This window comes from Coregonus clupeaformis, chromosome 26 (assembly GCF_020615455.1).
Source record: "Coregonus clupeaformis isolate EN_2021a chromosome 26, ASM2061545v1, whole genome shotgun sequence".
NCBI lineage: Eukaryota > Metazoa > Chordata > Actinopteri > Salmoniformes > Salmonidae > Coregonus > Coregonus clupeaformis.
The window spans coordinates 33,467,633-33,492,882 of NC_059217.1; the positions used below are offsets into that span (position 1 = coordinate 33,467,633).

The 25,250-nt window shown below is 41.8% G+C and overlaps 1 protein-coding gene across 1 annotated transcript; it reads right to left on the bottom strand.

Annotated features, from left to right (window-relative positions):
* Positions 1 to 1,476: 1,476 nt before the first annotated feature.
* On the bottom strand, positions 1,477 to 15,890 carry rpf1 (ribosome production factor 1 homolog). The gene is made up of 9 exons (XM_041848894.2): positions 15,599 to 15,890; positions 9,451 to 9,507; positions 9,175 to 9,255; positions 8,985 to 9,080; positions 7,189 to 7,342; positions 6,780 to 6,862; positions 4,385 to 4,566; positions 2,302 to 2,428; positions 1,477 to 1,832 (listed from the first exon to the last, which is right to left on the bottom strand). Exons 1-9 carry the CDS (start codon positions 15,839 to 15,841, stop codon positions 1,791 to 1,793), a joined length of 1,065 nt encoding a protein of 354 aa, XP_041704828.1. The 5' UTR covers positions 15,842 to 15,890; the 3' UTR covers positions 1,477 to 1,790.
* Between the last annotated feature and the right edge of the window lie 9,360 nt (positions 15,891 to 25,250).

The following is a 25,250-nucleotide window of genomic DNA, read 5'->3' on the forward strand; positions in this document are numbered from 1 at the left end:
AGTCCTCCCTCATTTGGTTACATGAATTTCTGTTAATGCATGTATTAATTAGTCATTTAGCCTACCGGTCTCATTATCGGAGTTCACAACCTGCTACACTTGTGAGAAACAAGTTTTGGTTTATTTCATAACCATCATTTATGGTCATTTTTTTTTGCATTATTTTTTGTTTGATGTGCTCCATGTGAGCATGTGTCTGGTTTCTATCTAGGAACATACAGAGGGAGCTTGCGCGCCTGAACATGCATAGAATAAGGCCTACCTGGCCTGATGCGTGCATATGGAGGAAAGTGCCCATTTGGGATGTCGGATTCCTGATTATCGCGTCCACCACTAATAAACTGAGTTCCTCATTCTTTTTTTTCTTCACCTCACAGTAAGTCAAGTGTTTTTGTTTTTATTATCCTTTGCGAATAATAGTTCTTCACAGTATTTGAAAAATCTTTCCAACTCTCCCGTCCTCGATAATCACCAAGCCTCGCTGTGAAAGACGAACATATGATCTGATGATCCCATATATCCAGTGGAAACAGCTGTCTGACAGGCTGGGTAGAGATTAATGTTATTTGAAAGATCTGGAATTTAGGCCTATGTATTTTACTTAGTTGACGATGGACGTTATAGGTCTAGTGCTGCATTGGCTTATAAACTATCTCTGAGTTCGATGTGCTCATTTCTTTAGCCGCCAATGGGATCACAGTGTAGGCCATCAATGTGTCCATATGGCAAAGGCTGGTGCGCTCGCCTTAGAAGTTTTACTTTTAGATTCATCATTTAAAATTCAGATTATGATTAACCACGTGACAATCATTTTGATAAACGAAAACGTTAATGAAATTAAACTGTTCCACGAAAATGTGCATATAAAAATAATTTAAAACTGGCACGAAGGTCGGTAGAAATGGTAGGATAAATTGTAAGCCCCCCCCCCTATGGAAATCAAAGGCCCGTCCAACTGATTAGTTCTGCTGCCAGGCCTTCCCCAAGTTCATTGAGAGGAGCTCATGCAACAGAACCACCGCAAACCAACAACATATGCAGTAGAAGAGTTGCCAGAAGATACCGACCCTACAGTTACACTTTTTTACACTGAGCTGCACTGAGGTCGGAACGCAATCAAGGTTATTACATTAACACCATGGAGCCAGCACAAGATATGGGTCAGAAAACGTACCTCAATGCAGGGATGGGATATGCCATTGCCCTCAATTTTACCTTCATTCACACTGATCCATCGAGAAGATTGAAATACAGTTTTTTCCCCTGGAAAATTGCCCTTTGCGTCCATATGCTAGCTAGCAGTAGACACAGCAGCCATTTTGGAATGGCAGTGTCAGCGAATCAGCTCCTTTGTTCTTCAATGCGACGTGCTACGCATCTCGTGGTGCCCCTTAAAGACACTGTAAAGTCAAGAGGAAATTGCATACCACATGGTTGTACAAAATTTTACATGTCTTTGATAATAAATGACTAACATTTCAGAGTACGTACATGTTTTACTTAATATGAAATACTGGTACAGATGAATGTTTTCTCTAAAGCAAATAAAAAGGTAACACAAGTGTTTTTACCAAAGCCAGACTATCAGACTGCTTTTCTCTTTCACAAAGACTGTTCATCAAATGTGAACAAGAGGCCATCAAATTAAAATTACAACATACGACAAGTTGTGACATTTTAAGAGACTTGCATGGTCAAAGGCACGACCGCAATTCTTGCCTGGACAAAATCTGACACAAACTGGTATTCATTGTAGCAAATGTCTCATGTGGATGATGTTGACATTTCACTCAAAGGTTGAACCTCCTTCTGCAGACGTCATTTTCATGTCGCTGAAAAGTATAAAAGCAAATTTAGGAATTATTTTGCTACCAAAGAGGATCTGCCCTGATTCTGCCACTCACACTAGTCCAATATCTAAAAATCAGTGATGTAGTGGTAAAAAATTATAATTGGTGGGTAAACATTGATCGCCCTTCGCGGTGAGTAAAGTAACACTACCTTTGTCTATTTTCAATGTATTTTTTCAATGCATTTTCCGGCAAAAAGTGAGTCAACACAAAAAAGGTGCGCAAAAGGAATTCACCCTCCACTACAGCACTGATCTCAACTTCTCCCTCAAAACCAAATCACACGAGATTTGGTTATGGGTTGCAGAGATGAGGAATTATTCCAAATTGAGCTTTACTCCCACAGTGCTATTGTAAAGGTATACTGTTCTACTGCTTTTGCTAAACGAGCAGTCACTGTCAGTTTCAATTGTTCCACAATTAAAGAACAAAACAGGACTGAGCAACTCACCTTGAGAACCCACTCATATTCCCCAAACTTGGAGTCAAAGGTCCCCTTCTGTAATGATCGGAGTTTCAGAGTGAAGCGTGGTCCCAGCTCCTGAATGCCGACCCTCTTCTCATTCTTAAAGATGTACCTTTGGAGAGTACAAGGGCATTGACATGTTGCGGACAACTCTATAACCCCATCATTCAGATCCCATTAGAATGGGAAACAACAATGGACAGACAACAATACTCTATGGGAAGAGAGTAGCAAACTCAGTAAACACACACCTTTGGCTGACGTAACAAATTGTGTAGGGAATATGTGACATTGACGAGACATACATTTTAGCTCTATACAGTGGGAAAAAAGTATTTGATCCCCTGCTGATTTTGTACGTTTGCCCACTGACAAAGACATGATCCGTCTATAATTTTAATGGTAGGTTTATTTGAACAGTGAGAGACAGAATAACAACAAAATCCAGAAAAACGCATGTCAAATGTCATAAATTGATTTGCATTTTAAATGAGGGAAATAAGTATTTGACCCCTCTGCAAAACATGACTTAGTACTTGGTGGCAAAACCCTTGTTGGCAATCACAGAGGTCAGACGTTTCTTGTAGTTGGCCACCAGGTTTGCACACATCTCAGGAGGGATTTTGTCCCACTCCTCTTTGCAGATCTTCTCCAAGTCATTAAGGTTTCGAGTCTGACGTTTGGCAACTCGAACCTTCAGCTCCCTCCACAGATTTTCTATGGGATTAAGGTCTGGAGACTGGCTAGGCCACTCCAGGATCTTAATGTGCTTCTTCTTTAGCCACTCCTTTTTTACCTTGGCCGTGTGTTTTTGGTCATTGTCATGCTGGAATACCCATCCACGACCCATTTTCAATGCCCTGGCTGAGGGAAGGAGGTTCTCACCCAAGATTTGACGGTACATGGCCCCGTCCATCGTCCCTTTGATGCGGTGAAGTTGTCCTGTCCCCTTAGCAGAAAAACACCCCCAAAGCATAATGTTTCCACCTCCATGTTTGATGGTGGGGATGGTGTTATTGGGGTCATAGGCAGCATTCCTCCTCTTCCAAACACGGCGAGTTGATGCCAAAGAGCTCCATTTTGGTCTCATCTGACCACAACACTTTCACCCAGTTCTCCTCTGAATCATTCAGATGTTCATTGGCAAACTTCAGACGGGCATGTATATGTGCTTTCTTGAGCAGGGGGACCTTGCGGGCGCTGCAGGATTTCAGTCCTTCACGGCGTATTGTGTTACCAATTGTTTTCTTGGTGACTATGGTCCCAGCTGCCTTGAGATCATTGACAAGATCCTCCCGTGTAGTTCTGGGCTGATTCCTCACCGTTCTCATGATCATTGCAACACCACGAGGTGAGATCTTGCATGGAGCCCCAGGCCGAGGGAGATTGACAGTTATTTTGTGTTTCTTCCATTTGCGAATAATCGCACCAACTGTTGTCACCTTCTCACCAAGCTGCTTGGCGATGGTCTTGTAGCCCATTCCAGCCTTGTGTAGGTCTACAATCTCTTCCCTGACATCCTTGGAGAGCTCTTTGGTCTTGGCCATGGTGGAGAGTTTGGAATCTGATTGATTGCTTCTGTGGACAGGTGTCTTTATACAGGTAACAAGCTGAGATTAGGAGCACTCCCTTTAAGAGTGTGCTCCTAATCTCAGCTCATTACCTGTATAAAAGACACCTGGGAGCCAGAAATCTTTCTGATTGAGAGGGGGTCAAATACTTATTTCCCTCATTAAAATGCAAATCAATTTATAACATTTTTGACATGCGTTTTTCTGGATTTTTTTGTTGTTATTCTGTCTCTCACTGTTCAAATAAATCTACCATTAAAATGTAGACTGATAATTTCTTTGTCAGTGGGAAAACGTACAAAATCAGCAGGGGATCAAATACTTTTTTCCCTCACTGTAAGTATTCTAAATACATCTGCAAGACGTCTTGCCAATTAGTAAACAATGTCTAAACAGCATCTTCCCGATGTATCCTTCATACGTCGTGCCTACATTGGGCAGAAGTATGTGTGCTATCCTTATGCTAATTGTTTCTAGGCATTCTAATGAACATTCACCTGTGAAATCGGAAAAAGATGAAGTCTCTCTGGTTGTGGAAAGTGGCGACTTGGCGTCCCACAAACTGGGGGTCATGAGGGAAAAGGGCAGCAAAGAGGCGTCCCATGCTGTGGCCCAGGCGAGTGGTAAAATTGTTGAGGATCACCTCGGGGGAGTGTTCTGTCGGGTCCTTCCCTCGCCTCTGTAAAAGGTTTTTCTTTCAGTATTTATATTCTTACAATGTATACATTTTCCAGATACATCCCCTAAGTGAGCTGAATTTCTACAGTGCCTTGCAAAAGTATTCATCCCCCTTGGCGTTTTTCCTATTTTGTTGCATTACAACCTGTAATTTAAATGGATTTTTATTTGGATTTCATGTAATGGACATACACAAAATAGTCCAAATTGGTGAAGTGAAATGAAAAAAATAACTTGTTCAAAACATTCTAAAAAATAACTAAAAAATAAATTATCGGAAAAGTGGTGCGTGCATATTTATTCACCCCCTTTGCTATGAAGCCCCTAAATAAGATCTGGTGCAACCAATTACCTTCAGAAGTCACATAATTAGTTAAATAAAGTCCACCTGTTTGCAATCTAAGTGTCACATGATCTGAGCATATATACACCTGTTCTGAAAGGCCCAAGAGTCTGCAACACTACTAAGCAAGGGGCACCACCAAGCAAGCAGCACCATGAAGACCAAGGAGCTCTCCAAACAGGTCAGGGACAAAGTTGTGGAGAAGTACAGATCAGGGTTGGGTTATAAAAAAATATCAGAAACTATGAACATCCCACGGAGCACCATTAAATCCATTATTTAAAAATGGAAAGAATATGGCACCACAACAAACCTGCCAAGAGAGGGCCGCCCACCAAAACTCACAGACCAGGCAAGGAGGGCATTAATCAGAGGCAACAAAGAGACCAAAGATAACACTGAAGGAGCTGCAGAGCTCCACGGCGGAGATTGGAGTATCTGTCCATAGGACCACTTTAAGCCGTACACTCCACAGACCTGGGCTTTATGGAAGAGTGGCCAGAAAAAAACCATTGCTTAAAGAAAAAAATAAGCAAACACGTTTGGTGTTCGCCAAAAGGCACGTGGGAGACTTCCCAAACATATGGAAGAAGGTAATCTGGTCAGATGAGACTAAAATTGAGCTTTTTGGCCATCAAGGAAAACACTATGTCTGGCGCAAACCCAACACCTCTCATCACCCTGAGAACACCATCCTCACAGTGAAGCATGGTGGTGGCAGCATCATGCTGTGGGGATGTTTTTCCATCAGCAGGGACTGGGAAACTGGTCAGAATTAAAGGAATGATGGATGTTGCTAAATACAGGAAAATTCTTGAGGGAAACCCGTTTCAGTCTTCCAGAGATTTGAGACTGGGACGGAGGTTCACCTTCCAGCAGGACAATGACCCTAAGCATACTACTAAAGCAACACTCGAGTGGTTTAAGGGGAAACATTTAAATGTCTTGGAATGGCCTAGTCAAAGCCCAGACCTCAATCCAATTGAGAATCTGTGGTATGACTTAAAGATTGCTGTACACCAGTGGAACCCATCCAACTTGAAGGAGCTGGAGCAGTTTTGCCTTGAAGAATGGGCAAAACTCCCAGTGGCTAGATGTGCCAAGCTTATAGGGACATACCCCAAGAGACTTGCAGCGGTAATTGCTGCAAAAGATGGCTCTACAAAGTATTGACTTTGGCGGGGTGAATAGTTATGCACATTCAAGTTCTGTTTTTTTGTCTTATTTCTTTCACAAAAAAAAATATTTTGCATCTTCAAAGTGGTAGGCATGTTGTGTAAATCAAATGATACAAACCCCCCCAAAATCAATTTTGATTCCAGGTTGTAAGGCAACAAAATAGGAAAAATGCCAAGGGGGGTGAATACTTTCGCAAGCCACTGTACTTGCGAAAGTACAGACTCATTTGAGTACAGACTCATTTGATTCATTTTAAAGCACATGGATACAACACTTAAACATTCAGTCTGGGATTGATACATACATTTTGGGAATTTGAAACGAATGACAGCTATTTATTCTTGAAGAATAAAACCTGGAAATACCTCATGAGCTTAGTACAACTGTCTTACCCCATCAGAACCCAAAATATTAGCTTGTTTTACTCAATTTTTTGCAAACAGTGTCATTGTAAAAAAATTAATAATTATAGCTTCAACACATGGACTGTCAGTCCTTGTATCTAGTGCACTGTTTATGAAATTGAGAGGTTACATTTACCCAGCCCCATCCCTTAGAGAATGTCATTATTACCCCTCAGCTATATACCAAAATAAGTGGCAGGGCATCAGGTTTGTTGTTTTTCTAATTACATACTGTAGCTCTAAGTGAGACATTGACATGTCTGTTTGAACAGTTTTGAAATGCCTTGCCTTCATCTCCTTCCGCAGTCGGACACTGCTGACTTTGAAGTGTGCAGTAGGCCCATCAGGGAGGTGGCAGAGAACCATACCATCTTAGTGTTGTGGTGAAGGAAACATAGAGACATCTACAAGGGACTTTGCATTATTACTGACCCCAACAGCAACTTTCCACCTCGAGATGGGTGGTCCAACTTGAAACGGGACTTAACTTAGTGCCAGGCTTTTAGGATTGTGATACTGAAGCCTGGTCCGTGACTAAAAGTGATTGCATGTAATAAGGACGCAGACCAACAACAGCATTAGAGTATCAGAAGCATCAGAGTATCAGAAGCATCATGCCTCATAAACAGTCAACATATGAACAGTCGCAACGTAGAATCTATCTATTCAGTCCCTCAGTCAGTCAACCAAAGGATACTGGGCACCTTACGATCTTCATTGATGACCATGAGGTATGTGAAACCTCTGGCTACACACTGGGGAATGACCCTCTTTAGTGCCAAGCCTCTTCTGTAGTACACGTGTGCGTCGGGTATGACTGTAGCCAGCTGGTTGCAGAACCTCACTGTCCTCTGAAAGACAAAGCAGAAAGCATCAGACAGTTACGCAATAAACATGTAATAACTACCATAAAATGTTAGTGCATATCTGATTATTTGTTAAGGAATATTAAGTGACAAATGATCGCCCAACCCTACATACAGTATTAGTCTCCTACATTGCAGTGCATCAATAACCGTCAACCTGCTTGTCCACAGATATCAGCCTGAGCTAGATTCGGTAGGTCTAATCTTTAAAGGACTTCTTCGCTTTGTTTGGAATTTGAGGTGATTTACAGGTCAGCTGTGCAGCGCCCGGCTCAGACAGCCTCACGAACACACAAGTCGGGCACGTTTCACCTCATGAACACATAAGTGTGCACGTTCCAGGTCATATTCATAAGCATTTCATTGTACACCATGTGTTTACATTTACATTTACATTTTAGTCATTTAGCAGACGCTCTTATCCAGAGCGACTTACAGTTAGTGAATACATATATTTTATTTTTATACTGGCCCCCCCCGGAAAACGAACCCACAACCCTGGCGTTGCAAACGCCATGCTCTATCAACTGAGCTACATCCCTGCCGGCCATTCCCTCCCCTACCCTGGACGACGCTGGGCCAATTGTGCGCCGCCCATGAGTCTCCCGGTCGCGGCCGGCTGCGACAGAGACTGGATTCGAACCAGGATCTCTAGTGGCACAGTTAGCACTGCGATGCAGTGCCTTAGACCACTGCGCCACTCAGGAGTACAGTGTTCATGTGCATATGGCAAATAAACTTGATTTGCAGATGCCTGGAGAAGTGAACATTTCATGACCAATATTAAACTGTCCAGTGTTTCCAGATGTCTATGAAATATGACCAATAATTAATTACAATATTAATGAAATTGTTTTCCTTCCAATAAATTGTAATTAAGTATGTTAAAAAGCAGCTTTTCTGTGTTTGAATGGTATGGGCGTATACTTGTCATTAAAAATATTAATGTGAGTAGACCGTTTATTGGCCAGATCAGCCAATGAGCCAACATGAGGTCATGTTCTATGATCTGTTTGATATACAGGTTCTCAAATGTATGCTTTGGCCACAAATGAGTCAACAACATTAACTGGGTATGAGTTACCAGAATATCAACTTTTAAAAGTTAGATTTTCACTGGGTAGTTTCTTTAATATGATAAAGCAGGAGTGGCTAACCCTCTTCCTGGAGAGCTACTGGGTACACAGGCTTTCCCCCCATGTCTTAACGCCTGAACCAGCAGGTATTTAGGCCTAATACAATCAGGTATGCTAGATCAGCATTAAGGAGCCTACAGCCAGGAAGTGGGAAACACCAGCCAAAAGCGGTTCAACAGCAAGGGGAAAAAGTTAAAATGTGTTTAACTGGAGTGGCAGTGAAAGATTCCCTGCTTGTGCATGTGGTTGGCAGCTGCTGTCCCTCCTGGTGCCGCAGCTGTCGGGGTGTGAGGCAAATTTGACGCCGGCTTTATATGGAAACCAATGGAGGCGGCTGCATTTTATTTTTCGGAGTGTAAGCACCTTTAGAGCGAAAGCTTGCAGAAGGTATCACCCCCGTGATATCAATATTCTGAGATTCACAGTGGGACTGCAATAAAGACGACATGGAACGCAACCTCCGTCAACAGGTGCTGTTCCAGTCCACTCACCCCTCTAGGTCTGTCCGATGTGGTGATGAGGACTTTGGGGTTGGTCAGCCGGTTGAAATAGGCCGAAAACTCATCAGTTCCCTCATCAAAGGCAACCTGCAATGGAGGGTATCTGAGTAATATGCAACATCAAAACACTATACTGTAAAGGCACAAGATGACATCAAACAGCTCTGCAGAAAGACAGTACCTCTTCATCTTCAGGGTTAACAGTAGTTTCGTCGTATACCCTCTGGTTTTCTATCGTCTTTGGAACTTCCTTAGGGGGAGCCTACATTGGAAAGGTAAGAAGAGTCATCTTAATATCAATTATGTTTAGGCCTACATCTTTGAATTATTTGGTCTGTCAATAACGGGCTACTCTTATAGCCTTTCTGCGCACAGAGGGCTCTAACAGTTGTCTCTATTCATTTACAGATCAGTGGGACCAAGTGATGTCATGTGTTGCAGCATCCAACCTACTTACCTTGTCACCTAGAGCATCCCTCTCTTTTTTCTTTTTCTTCTTCATTGCCATCTTTTGCTGAAATTAAATAAAAACACTGCATGTTACATGGTTACACTAAAAGACCGGCATAGATGCTCTCGTCCAGTTCCCACTGGTAAGACTTTCCACCGGGGCGGCAGGTATAGCTTCGAGGTTAGAGGGTTAGGCCAGTTACCGAAAGGTTGCTGGTTTGAATCCCGGAGCTGACAAGGTGAAAACCTGTCATTGTGCCCTTGAGCAAGGCACTTGACCCCAATTGCTCCAGGGGTGCTGGACAATGGTGAACCTTGCCGTGATCCCACTCCCTGCGGGTGTCTCAGGAGGAGTTGGAATATGCAAAACGCGGGTGTCTCAGGAGGAGTTGGAATATGCAAAACGCACATTTCCATTACACACTTGTATAAACAGGACAAATATAAGGATCCACCAAATGGTTATCATTATTTTGAGGACTGGGTTGTTCTCAGTGTTTTCCCTAAGCGCCGGCCATCAGCCAAACAGCCGGTAACAGACTTATTTTTAGCCAGCTACTTCTTCAAAAATAATTACTGCTACTTTTCATTTTAAAAAAGTTTCAATTCGCTAGTCAGAAAAGTCAGCTGAGCCATCTCCCGCTAGAATAAAGGATATGCATCTTCTATCAATCTATGGATAGGACAGGCGCCTGTCAGTCACAAAGTGAGTGATGACAAGGAAACAGCTGTCTGCCCCACCTCCCGGTACCGGTGTGATGTGTGTGCGCTGTGGGGGGGGGGGGTCTAATTTCTTTAGCTGGAGGAGGGAGAGATTCCTCATTCGCATACTTAAATTGAAAACATTCGATGAAGATTGTGAATCCTCACTGCAGGAACAGTAGGTTTTTTTCTTCTTCAATTTAACCTTTAATTTATTTTTCAAGATAATGTGCCCTATTTACTTAATTTTTCTGTTTTAATAAAATACATAATTTGAACAAACATCACTGTGGCAATTCCTATCTTGCAGTAAAACTGTAAATAAGACATTTAATGTTAAAAAAGGTTTAATATTCTCCACTTAGAAAATAGTCCTGATCATATAGCCTAGACGATTTCCAAAAGAACTAACAATACACTAAATTCATACATTTTCAGTAATTTAAATTGTAAAGTAATTTCTTTCTACACAATACCAAAACAAAATGTACCAACCTGGGAGGTAAACTCGATAAAGTATTCAATAATTTCGCAGTGTATTTCGGATGGAATCAAGGCATTAGAATGTTCCAGAGGTCACCAAAAGAGAGCTTGTTCTGCAAAAATGTACTACTACTAGTAAATTACTACAACTACTCTATGTACTTTGGGAAAACACTGCGTTCTACGAAAATGGTGGCTTTTTCAACTACGAACTACTAAAAAGGTTTATTATTTTCTTTAACCAAAATGTATAGTCAGATAGTTAAAAACTCATTAACATTATAAATCAACATAAATGACAGCTTAATGTATTTTGATATTTTTACTACATTACATTTTTTTTCTTCGTTTTTTTGTTTTACATTTTAGTTAAATGCTTGCGTTCCTTTTTGTCACTGGTGTTACCTATATTTTAGATGACAATTTAGGCTTTCCAAAATTCTATTTGACTATTGAATTTGCATATATAATCAAAGAGAAAATGTTAATGATAATATTAAGACAATGTTTTGATTAGTAATAATTTACTTTAAAACATGTATGTGTAAAGTACCATTGTGTAATACCAGTGACGGTAACAAAATGACAGTAACACCAATGATGGTGACACCAGTGACCAATAACATTATTAAAACATTTTACATTTACATTTTAGTAATTTAGCAGAAAATCTTATCCAGAGCGACTTACAGTTAGTGAGTGCATACATTTAAAAAAAAATCATACTTCTATTAACAACAGCAGGAACAGTAACACCAGTGACGGTAACACCAGTGCCAAGTCTGCAGACAAGATGGCATAGATAATATGGCGGCCACAGTAGCTCAAACCACACTTCTTAAATTGTAAATAAATCACTTGATCTTGTGATTTTATAAATTATTTTAATAAAATGTCCCCCTACTATAAAAACTGTCTAACACAAGTGACATCTTAAGGCTTCGCATGAAATTACCAAATGAATCATCAAATTGCTAACATATTAAGAGAGTGCAGACACACCATGCGTTTTTTTTAAATAAAGGGTAACACCATTGACATGTAATTGAGGGACAGCTATTCCCTGTAAATAACGTTTTATCTTTCGTTTTTTAAGTAGTCCACGAAATAAAGCTAATACTTTCTTTAACATTATGACATTTAAAGTGGGAGAAAAATATTTTTACAAAAAATGTGTCACTAAACCTTGACTCATGACCAGAGGGACAAGCCCATTTCATGATACTGGCCGGGTTGGACAATATATTACAACACTTGTTTAGCAATTTACAGTGAGGGAACGTTTGCCCACTGACAAAGACATGATCAGTCTATAATTTTAAATGGTAGGTTTATTTGAACAGTGAGAGACAGAATAACAACAAAAAAATCCAGAAAAACACATGTCAAAAATGTTATAAATTGATTTGGATTTTAATGTGGGAAATAAGTATTTGACCCCTCTGCAAAACATGACTTAGTACTTGGTGGCAAAACCCTTGTTGGCAATCACAGAGGTCAGACGTTTCTTGTAGTTGGCCACCAGGTTTGCATACATCTCAGGAAGGATTTTGTCCCACTCCTCTTTGCAGATCTTCTCCAAGTCATTAAGGTTTCGAGTCTGACGTTTGGCAACTCGAACCTTCAGCTCCCTCCACAGATTTTCTATGGGATTAAGGTCTGGAGACTGGCTAGGCCACTCCAGTACCTTAATGTGCTTCTTCTTGAGCCACTCCTTTGTTGCCATGGCCGTGTGTTTTGGGTCATTGTCATGCTGGAATACCCATCCACGACCCATTTTCAATGCCCTGGCTAAGGGAAGGAGGTTTTCACCCAAGATTTGACGGTACATGGCCCCATCCATCGTCCCTTTGATGTGGTGAAGTTGTCATGTCCCCTTAGCAGAAAAACACCCCCAAAGCATAATGTTTCCACCTCCATGTTTGATGGTGGGGATGGTGTTCTTGGGGTCATAGGCAGCATTCCTCCTCCTCCAAACACGGCGAGTTGAGTTGATGCCAAAGAGCTCGATTTTGGTCTCATCTGACCACAACACTTTCACCCAGTTCTCCTCTAAATCATTCAGATGTTCATTGGCAAACTTCAGACGGGCCTGTATATATGCTTTCTTGAGCAGGGGGACCTTGCGGGCGCTGCAGGATTTCAGTCCTTCACAGCGTAGTGTGTTACCAATTGTTTTCTTGGGGACTATGGTCCCAGCTGCCTTGAGATCATTGACAAGATCCTCCCGTGTAGTTCTGGGCTGATTCCTCACCGTTCTCATGATCATTGCAACTCCACGAGGTGAGGTATTGCATGGAGCCCCAGGCCGAGGGAGATTGACAGTTATTTTATGTTTCTTCCATTTGCGAATAATCGCACCAACTGTTGTCACCTTCTCACCAAGCTGCTTGGCGATGGTCTTGTAGCCCATTCCAGCCTTGTGTAGGTCTACAATCTCTTCCCTGACATCCTTGGGAGCTCTTTGGTCTTGGCCATGGTGGAGAGTTTGGAATCTGATTGATTGCTTCTGTCGACAGGTGTCTTTTATACAGGTAACAAGCTGAGATTAGGAGCACTCCCTTTAAGAGTGTGCTCCTAATCTCAGCTCGTTACCTGTATAAAAAGACACCTGGGAGCCAGAAATCTTTCTGATTGAGAGGGGGTCAAATACTTATTTCCCTCATTAAAATGCAAATCAATTTATAACATTTTTGACATGCGTTTTTCTGGATTTTTTTGTTGTTATTCTGTCGCTCACTGTTCAAATAAACCTACCATTAAAATTATAGACTGATAATTTCTTTGTCAGTGGGCAAAAGTACAAAATCAGCAGGGGATCAAATACTTTTTTCCCTCACTGTAACTGTCTTACATACATATTTTCTTAAAAATAAAACACTAATTTAAACAGAAAACATTGTGTCAGAGATTCTGACATTTAAGTGTTTTTGGTGGTGGTTAAGGCGGGGACTGGAAAGCCACTATTTTCGTAGATGACCCGGCTGAAGAAGTAAATAGCACGGGGGGCCAGTATGAAAAAATAAAAATAATAATGTATGCACTAACTGTAAGTCGCTCTGGATAAGAGCGTCTGCTAAATGACTAAAATGTAATGTAATGCAAACTGTTGAGGGCCCAAAAAGGTGGCACTTTTTTTGCACTGAAACATACAAAAAAATCCCTGCTAGGGGGAAATGCAGGTTTTAACTAATTAAACAACAAAGAATATGATCTACATGATCAGTAAAAAAAAAGTGGTTAATGTGAACCTAACTCACAGCTAAAAAATGTAAAGAAAGCAATCCAATGTTATTTGTTGCCTAGAATTTACTGCAAATGACACTCAAGTCTTGAGAAAAAACAATACACTAACATTGCAGTTAGCCACGGCAGCCTTTATAATAGAACGCCTGTGACCACACACACACATCTAAATATTGCACTTGGGGAAAAAAAACATATTCAAGTAGAAATAGAACGAAACAAAAAGGCATTCTATTTTTGGTCTATTAGTGGCCACTATAGTAGACATTGATAAAGTGCACAAGACTACATGTGTGCAAAAATAACATTCACTGAGTAAAAAATTAAATCATCCCCCCTCACTCACACACAAGTGTTACTGTCAAATTCAACACAACAAAAGCAATATCTTTGGGCTACACGGCATATTATTACATTGTACACTTTCTGCCTGTGGACATCTGTTCTACAATGTGCCAGCAGAGCATGAGACCCTTTGTTGGCATAACTGATCTCTTTCAGGCAGAGTACACCTGGCATACCCCATTATCCACGGTATTGAAAAAGTGAGAAAGAGGGAAAGTGTGTGGTGTTCCTTTCACCTCTATAGTAACCTCCTGTAGCTCAGTTGGTAGAGCATGGCGCTTGCAACACCAGGGTTGTGGGTTCGATTCCCACGGGGGGCCAGTATGAAAAATTTATGCACTCACTAACTGTAAGTCGCTCTGGATAAGAGCATCTGCTAAATGACTCAAATGTAAATTATAGTGGCATCCAGTTTAAGCCAGGCCCAGCTCCAGCTACACTTGATCCCTGAATCCACTTGTTTAACAAGCAACGCCTCATTGTCACCTAATTCACTCATTCTGAAAAGTAACCACATACTGTAGAGGGAAAACATAAGTTCACAGATAGTAGTTATTTCGTTAGCTAGTTAACTAGTTAACATTTCATACAGATTGCCAGGGTCCAGTAAGCAACTACCGCGTTATAACTTGAGGAACGGTAAAGAGTCGTATACCAGTTAATACTATAGCGAATTGGTTACGTTACTAACGTTAGCTCATCTGATGTTGTAACGTTAGCTGTCTGACTATTAGCCAGCTAATATTCACACCATAAACTCAATTTTTGATCAGTTAAGTTGGCTAACGTTGCTCAACATTTCTCTGGCTAGCTGACGGAGAATTCGATCCAGCTAGCGAGATACTTAACAATGCTAACAATAATTTCTCCCTCACCTCAAACTTTCCAAATGGCAGTTGTTTTTTCGGTTACAGCTCATGAAGTCCGCTTCATCACCTTCTCACCCCAGTCTCCGTGGTCAGGCTTCTCACCTACCTCTTCGTTATCGTTCAGGGGACGCGCTGCTGTAACTGGCAAACTACCTTTCCACTCTCCGCTGTCTTTCTAGTGCGCGCGCTGATGCTGTAATTAGCAAATTGGTTGTCTCTTCGCTCTTCAGTCGCGTGCTGCATTCTGTTGTTATGTGAACGATTGGCTGAGCCTTGCATACAGCCAGTATTGCTCGAAACGCGCATCACTCGTTCGCTTACAGTCAGTACTGATCCAAAGCCCACCCCTCCCAAACTTTTCTCATCGGATCTACACGAATCACGTAGGTCACCTATTTTGTATTCAAAACGGCGAATTTCGCCGAAAGATGACTAGTTTGCATCCCTGAAATAGAGAACTTTAAAGAATTATGAAGTGGAAATCACATTTGCATGCTAAACGTTCATTACCTTCCGTTTCTCCTGCTTCAGCTTCATGAACATGAGGTGTCTGCGTTGTTTATTTTTTATTTCAGACACACTGAATGTGGGTGGAAACGAGAATTCTGCTGGCGCATCCACATGTTCTTGATCTGTTTTCTCAACCATGCTATCGTCACCATTTTCATGTTGAGGCTTTGGCTGTTTCTTTGGCTTCTTAGTCTTCTTTTTCGTGGGTTTATCCTGTATGTCATGCTCTTCTACGACGTCCATGTTGTCAGCTGAATGTATGTTCTTTCACGTGTGCTTTCCAGTACTTCCGCCTTGCTTCCTCATGTAAAAGGAAGTTACGTTCAGTAGAAAAACGAAACGCCCTTTCTCAAAGATTATCCCGCCTCTTCGTTGCTCCTATTTTGGTAAGGAAGAAAACAGTTCTAAAATCATTACAGAACAACTGCGTGCAACTGTCTTGGGGGAAATAATAATACATTTAGAAAACCCATGTCAATCATACAGGACACAAAGGCAGATTATACATTTGTTTATGTTATAATGAAATAACTATTTCACAAAGATCAAGGAGTCCTCAGAGATCCAACCCATTTTATAGAACTTGTATTCATGTATTAAGGTGATTACTACAGAGAGCCCCCTCAATAAAGCATTCAGACACTCTTTCTGGGTTGTGTATCTTTCTTTGTCCAGGTCCCATCTGCCTTCAACAGAGATTGCCTTCACTGAGAACCATAAAATGGATTTTGAAAATAGCTATTTATTATTATTATTATTTTATTTTTTACATGGGATGGTTATTTTGGACAGAAAACAATTACATCAAGACATAATTGTATTTCAGAAAACAAAAGTAATAGCTGACCTCAGAATGTATATTTACATATACATTTTACTCATTTAGCAGACGCGCTTATCCGGAGCGACTTACAGTTAGTGAATGCGTACATGTATTTTTATTTTTCACATCCCTGCAGGCCAAACCCTCCCCTACCTTGGACGACGCTGGAACAATTGTGCGCCGCCCATGGGTCTCCCGGTCGCGGCCGGCTGCGACAGAGCCTGGACTCGAACCAGGATCTCTAGTGGGACAGACCACTGCGCCACTCGCGAGTCATATTGTCGGTTACTTTAATGTGAGTGTTTGGGATGTTAGGTTGGCCTCCTGTCTTGGGGAAAACCGTTTTTGATATAGGACAATTGTATTGGTTTATTGATATACGTGTCCTGTGGGCCTATCTACATCGAGTGTCCAACTTATGTGTCAAACATAAAATCATGTATTTTTTACTGTTCTTCAACAATATTGTACAACTGGTAGCATCAGGCTGAATTGTGAGTACAATTTACATAGGTACTTTTGGTAAACAGTCACTTGTTTTGGTAAACATGAATTGATAGCGCACTACACTGAGTGTACAAAACATTAAGGACACCTGCTCTTTCCATGACATAGACTGACCAGGTGAGTGCAGGTGAAAGCTATGATCCCTTATTGATGTTGTGGTGTCACTTGTTAAATCCACTTCAATCCGTGTAGATGAAGGGGAGGAGACAGGTTAAAGAAGGATTTTAAAGCCTTGAGACAATTGAGACATGAATTGTGTATGAGTTCCGTTCTGAGGGTGAATGGGCAAGACAAAATATTTAAGTGCCTATGAACTGGGTATGGTAGTAGGTGCCCGGTGAACTGGTTTGTGTCAAGAACTGCAACGCTGCTGGGTTTTCCATGCTCAACAGTTTCCTGTGTGTATCAAGAATGGTCCACCACCCAAAGTACATCCAGCTAGCTTGACACAACTGTGGGAGGCATTGGAGTCAACATGGGCCAGCATCCCTGTTTTGTACACTCAGTGTATTGTATATGCAAGGACTAACAGTCCATGACATCCAAGAGATCGTTTTAACCACATGACATTGGTTGTTTATATAATTGATATTTATAAACAATTGAGAAATAAAACCTTATATTTGGGCATATTATGATACAGTTGGGAGCTTTTTTCTTGATAATATTTCACATTTTCAGCACTTTTCTATTTTAATCAGGGCAAATAGCCTACTGTGACAACTAGGCAGTTCAGAATGATAGGGCTGTTTACAATATTATGTGACATGATGGTGGGTAAGTGAGAAACAAACAAAACAAATGGTTGATACAATGAAGACAGTTATGCATGTCCTATGTATAAATGCATAGCAATTCTTACATTTTATTGTCTGATTTCCTGAGAGCATTAGTACTGTGCTTCTAGACCTAACCAACTAAACAGCTACACATTAAGACTGCAAAGGGTATAAACTTTTTCAACAGCCGCTGTTTCTTATTTAATGACGGAACACAGGAAGAGAGATCGACATTCGACTCTACTAAAGGCATGGCTCATAACTACCAACAACATTGTTGAAAGTCTTCCACACAGCTTGGTTGTCTGTGCATATGGCCCCTCCACCTCTGCGCTCCTGGCTAACCTCTCTGTTCATGTCAGCAATACAGGTCCAGTGATACTTGGCGCCCGCCGTTGTCACACACCACTTGGAATGATCCACGGTGATGCTATATGACTTAACCGAGGGGAGCTGCAGCGTTATCACATTGTACACATTGTGGGCAATGGTGCAGTTGGATGGCAGGGGCTGGTGCATCCTGCCCCAGCTCTTGGCATAGAGGGCACTCTCCAAATATTTACAGAGAAGACCAGAGTAGAGATCTACAGGAACAAAAGAGGCACAAAAAAGATAGACATGATTGGACTAGTACAAATATGTCAGAAAACAATTCCTTTAGAATTTTACATTTTACATCAATGTGGACGAAGAATAAATACAGAGGTAGTATTTTTAGGCTCATATCCAAAAAAGTGCCTTACCGTCATCAAATCTGCTGTACTTTACATAGCTGACAAACTTGTTTCCTGCCAATGATGTCATATTCAGCTGTCGGTACCAGGGCCCTTTCTTGGGATAGCAGCCTCGGTGGGCCACACACTGGAGCTCGGGGTAGAATGAGTTGGGGATGTTGAAGTCATATGAGTATACATGAATGTACTGGAGCTGAATAGCTGTGAATACAGAAAATAGTGGGTAGAGATACTATATTTCTTTCTCCAATTTAGCACACCATCACCATGCTGTAAAATCAATTATATTTATCCTGGAACCAAAACACATGTTGATTTCAATATTTGAAGGAACCATATAGGCAGTGGTGTTCAAATAACATTGTCAGGAGTCAAACTTGTAAAATCTAGATTATGCTGTTTCAATCACATACTCAATATAGGTTATGTATTTGGATACATTACCAATATTTCTGAATTCGCTGTATTTGTAGGTCCCACAGATGAATGTTTGACCGTTGTGGTATCCACTGTCGGGCCAGAAGTTGGTTGTTTTCATCCCTGGAAAGTGAGGTGTGCTATGCGAGAGCCAAATTCCAGTGTATTTGTCCATCATCACAACCCCTGTAACACGCATGTAAAAATATGTATTTTCAGTACTAGACACGAGACAACATCAGGTGACCCACCAGGAACACATAAAAAAAACATTTAAAAAACATTTCAATTGACTGATTTTCCTTAAACAACGTTTGCTTACCTGGAGAGATGATTTGCTTAGTGAATATAACTGGATATTTATATCCTCTATCTCAATAGTGTTATTCAATGTCTGAAGAGCTGGAGCATTCAGTGTGAGTTACTGTTTATTCATGAACAGTGCATCAAGGCGCCACCAACCTTTGCTGTGTCCATATGATGAGGCAGAAGTATGAAAGGGCTTTGGTGGTTGATCATTGTAAAGGATGTATCCAAAGCTCTCTGTCTAATAGTAATACAAAAACAAGCAACAAATGTAGATTATAATGAGCTGTTTAATCATTATTTACAGCACAAGAAAGAGAGGCAAATCATCTGCTCTCACCTTCTTTGTGATGTGCTCATAGAGGGGCTGAAGTGTACGAGCCAAAGCGCTGGACTTGTCGTTGATACTTGTCTTTCCATATAGCCACCCATTGGTGCTCTCATCCATGTACAAGTACTTCAAACCGTTGTCACTGTCAATAGAGGGCAGCTTGTATAGAATATACCTGATGGACAGTCAGAACAGAAACACAAGCACAAGGTATGTCAATGGTTGCTAAAAGAATTTCAAGTAGATCAGCATATTTATTTTATCACGAGAGTATTTCATCATGTGTATAACAATAATCTAGTAATTTTTGATAACTCCAAGGGCAAGTTTATTTGACATAGATTAAGCCTAGTCCTAGACTAAAAATCACTTTTAATGGAGATTCTCCTTTGAGCATGTACAGTGGGGGAAAAAAGTATTTAGTCAGCCACCAATTGTGCAAGTTCTCCCACTTAAAAAGATGAGAGAGGCCTGTAATTTTCATCAAAGGTACACGTCAACTATGACAGACTATTTGAGATTTTTTTTCTCCAGAAAAACACATTGTAGGATCTTTATGGAATTTATTTGCAAATTATGGTGGAAAATAAGTATTTGGTCACCTACAAACAAGCAAGATTTCTGGCTCTCACAGACCTGTAACTTCTTCTTTAAGAGGCTCCTCTGTCCTCCACTCGTTACCTGTATTAATGGCACCTGTTTGAACTTGTTATAAGTATAAAAGACACCTGTCCACAACCTCAAACAGTCACACTCCAAACTCCACTATGGCCAAGACCAAAGAGCTGTCAAAGGACACCAGAAACAAAATTGTAGACCTGCACCAGGCTGGGAAGACTGAATCTGCAATAGGTAAGCAGCTTGGTTTGAAGAAATCAACTGTGGGAGCAATTATTAGGAAATGGAAGACATACAAGACCACTGATAATCTCCCTCGATCTGGGGCTCCACGCAAGATCTCACCCCGTGGGGTCAAAATGATCACAAGAACGGTGAGCAAAAATCCCAGAACCACACGGGGGGACCTAGTGAATGACCTGCAGAGAGCTGGGACCAAAGTAACAAAGCCTACCATCAGTAACACACTACGCCGCCAGGGACTCAAATCCTGCAGTGCCAGACGTGTCCCCCTGCTTAAGCCAGTACATGTCCAGGCCCGTCTGAAGTTTGCTAGAGTGCATTTGGATGATCCAGAAGAGGATTGGGAGAATGTCATATAGTCAATATAACTTTTTGGTAAAAACTCAACTCGTCGTGTTTGGAGGACAAAGAATGCTGAGTTGCATCCAAAGAACACCATACCTACTGTGAAGCATGGGGGTGGAAACATCATGCTTTGGGGCTGTTTTTCTGCAAAGGGACCAGGACGACTGATCCGTGTAAAGGAAAGAATGAATGGGGCCATGTATCGTGAGATTTTGAGTGAAAACCTCCTTCCATCAGCAAGGGCATTGAAGATGAAACGTGGCTGGGTCTTTCAGCATGACAATGATCCCAAACACACCGCCCGGGCAACGAAGGAGTGGCTTCGTAAGAAGCATTTCAAGGTCCTGGAGTGGCCTAGCCAGTCTACAGATCTCAACCCCATAGAAAATCTTTGGAGGGAGTTGAAAGTCTGTGTTGCCCTGCGACAGCCCCAAAACATCACTGCTCTAGAGGAGATCTGCATGGAGGAATGGGCCAAAATACCAGCAACAGTGTGTGAAAACCTTGTGAAGACTTACAGAAAACGTTTGACCTGTGTCATTGCCAACAAAGGGTATATAACAAAGTATTGAGAAACATTTGTTATTGACCAAATACTTATTTTCCACCATAATTTGCAAATAAATTCATTAAAAATCCTACAATGTGATTTTCTGGATTTTTTTTCTCATTTTGTCTGTCATAGTTGACGTGTACCTATGATGAAAATTACAGGCCTCTCTCATCTTTTTAAGTGGGAGAACTTGCACAATTGGTGGCTGACTAAATACTTTTTTTCCCCACTGTATGTGTACTCACCAGTCCACAGCATCTCCCTGCTCATTTCTGCAGGACACTGTGGATTTGGCTTCACTCCCACCCCAGAGGAGCATCAAACACAATAACACTCTCCACATCACTTACTAGGACAAAGCACAAATGCATCAGATAAAGGTTATGATTATAGCATTGATGTATTTACAATACATGTGAAAACAGTAACAGATTAAACAGCTGGATGTAGACAATATATTAATACATCAGAATGCTGAGTCATATTTCATTCCGTGTCTTAATGAATTAATACTTTCATATTATTTTGAAGCAATAGCATACAAAACAGACAAAATATTATAGGAATCACTTCAAAACCCACCAAAATCAGAGGTTGAGGGTAGTACTTTGTCTCCTAGCAGCTCCTAGCAGTTGTCTGTCTGAGATCCGCCGACCTACTGGAGTTCTCCAACTCAATTTATAACAAGAATCAGCCACTCATTAGTGTGCATAGATAAAGACCATGTTTATAAGAAGTGATTTAAGTTATAACCAGTGCCTGATAACATAAAGCCAAAAACAATAATGCTTATCGCTCAATCACTCTTCATGTTTTGAGTTATTTGAGTGGGTCCACTTGTTCCATATTTGATGTTCCTTTATGTAAGTAGTTATTGTTCCTATCCCGTGACTTTGGGCTACATTCATTCTGTAGCACTGAAAAGCCACGCTGTAGCGCGATTGAAATTTCAAGGTAATGTTCCCGTGTTCACTGAGACTGCATTCACGGTAAACGCTGCATATGTCGCCTCAATCTGGGTTTTGACTGGAAAGCCCTGAGAGATGCAGTCACACAGTACCTTTAGAATTGAAGGTCAAACCTTTCCAAACAACATCAGGAAACATCTTACATTATGGTTGTGAATCATGGTTTATCAATCAAGATTAGAAAATAAAATAAACTCTGTTGCCACATCCTGCTACAGAATCCTTCTCAATGTCAAACGTACAGGTCATGAATGCAACCCATACAGTGAGTAAAATGTCACCAGCTGAGATTCTTAGGACATCTCCTCTCCCAGACGAAGAGCATGCAAATAGATATGTCCTCTATATTCCATGTCATGGCATAACAAGACCAGGGCACCAGCGAACATCATACCCCACATACAGGTAACTACCAAAATAAAGCAATCACCAACGTAAAGTTTCTAAATAGGGCATTGGGCCACCACGAGCCAGAATCGCTTCAATGCAACTTGGCATAGATTCTACAAGTGTCCAGAACTCTATTTGAGGGATGCGACACCATTCTTCCACAAGAAATTCCATCATTTGGTCTTTTGTTGACGGTGGTGGAAAACGCTGTCTCAGGTGCCGGTCCAGGATCTCCCATAAGTGTTCAATTGGTTGAGATCTGGTGACTGAGAGAGCCATAGATGCGGTAAAGAGGTCAATGGAATGCAGACCGTGGGGGCGTAGAGGAAGGACGCCGGATTGGCGCACATTCAACAAATCTGATTTAACAAAGTGGATATACGTCAAATACATCATGATTGATGTATTGCAGGGGTAGGCAACCCTGGTCCTGGAGTGCCGCAGGCACTTCATGTTTTTGATTTAACCAACCTGGAAGACCAGGTGTGTTGAATTTAGGCAAATCACAGAACTGATCAATTAGCTCAGTTGGTCAGGTGTGGTGCCTAGTTGGAACAAAGCCCTGTAGGGTTGCCTACCCCTCATGTATTATAACAGGCCCACAATGTGGTTACTAAAGTCCAATTTGGATATACAGTATTAGGCTGTTTTCGCTGCATAACATTTAGAAGTAGCTTCTTTTCAGGTTTAGAAGAAGTGACTGCTAAATGCTAACTCCTGTTCGTATAAGCTGGTAGCATAGAGAAATCGGTGGTGGTAGTAAAAGTCATTTTTAACTGTAATGCAGTTGATTGGTGACGATGACATTAACATATACAGTGGGGAGAACAAGTATTTGATACACTGCCGATTTTGCAGGTTTTCCTACTTACAAAGCCTGTAGAGGTCTGTAATTTTTATCATAGGTACACTTCAACTGTGAGAGACGGAATCTAAAACAAAAATCCAGAAAATCACATTGTATGATTTTTAAGTAATTAATTTGCATTTTATTGCATGACATAAGTATTTGATCACCTACCAACCAGTAAGAATTCCGGCTCTCACAGACCTGTTCGTTTTTCTTTAAGAAGCCCTCCTGTTCTCCACTCATTACCTGTATTAACTGCACCTGTTTGAACTCGTTACCTGTATAAAAGACACCTGTCCACACACTCAATCAAACAGACTCCAACCTTTCCACAATGGCGAAGACCAGAGAGCTGTGTAAGGACATCAGGGATACAATTGTAGACCTGCACAAGGCTGGGATGGGCTACAGGACAATAGGCAAGCAGCTTGGTGAGAAGGCAACAACTGTTGGCACAATTATTAGAAAATGGAAGAAGTTCAAGATGATGGTCAATCACCCTCGGTCTGGGGCTCCATGCAAGATCTCACCTCGTGGGGCATCAATGATCATGAGGAAGGTGAGGGATCAGCCCAGAACTACACGGCAGGACCTGGTCAATGATCTGAAGAGAGCTGGGACCACAGTCTCAAAGAAAACCATTAGTAACACACTACGCCGTCATGGATTAAAATCCTTCAGCGCACGCAAGGTCCCCCTGCTCAAGCCAGCGCATGTCCAGGCCCGTCTGAAGTTTGCCAATGACCATCTGGATGATCCAGAGGAGGAATGGGAGAAGGTCATGTGGTCTGATGAGACAAAAATAGAGCTTTTTGTTCTAAACTCCACTCACCGTGTTTGGAGGAAGAGGAAGGATGAGTACAACCCCAAGAACAGCATCCCAACCGTGAAGGATGGAGGTGGAAACATCATTCTTTGGGGATGCTTTTCTGCAAAGGGGACAGGACGACTGCACCGTATTGAGGGGAGGATGGATGGGGCCATGTATCGCAAGATCTTGGCCAACAACCTCCTTCCCTCAGTAAGAGCATTGAAGATGTCAGCGTAGTGTCCAGAGCATGGAGGCACTACCAGGAGACAGGCCAGTACATCAGGAGACGTGGAGGAGGCCGTAGAAGGGCAACAACCCAGCAGCAGGACTGCTACCTCCGCCTTTGTGCAAGGAGGAGCAGGAGGAGCACTGCCAGAGCCCTGCAAAATGACCTCCAGCAGGCCACAAATGTGCATGTGTCTGCTCAAACGGTCAGAAACAGACTCCATGAGGGTGGTATGAGGGCCCGACGTCCACAGGTGGGGGTTGTGCTTACAGCCCAACACCGTGCAGGACGTTTGGCATTTGCCAGAGAACACCAAGATTGGCAAATTCGCCACTGGCGCCCTGTGCTCTTCACAGATGAAAGCAGGTTCACACTGAGCACATGTGACAGACGTGACAGAGTCTGGAGACGCCGTGGAGAACGTTCTGCTGCCTGCAACATCCTCCAGCATGACCGGTTTGGCGGTGGGTCAGTCATGGTGTGAGGTGGCATTTCTTTGGGGGGCCACACAGCCCTCCATGTGCTCGCCAGAGGTAGCCTGACTGCCATTAGGTACCGAGATGAGATCCTCAGACCCCTTGTGAGACCATATGCTGGTGCGGTTGGCCCTGGGTTCCTCCTAATGCAAGACAATGCTAGACCTCATGTGGCTGGAGTGCGTCAGCAGTTCCTGCAAGAGGAAGGCATTGATGCTATGGACTGGCCCGCCCGTTCCCCAGACCTGAATCCAATTGAGCACATCTGGGACATC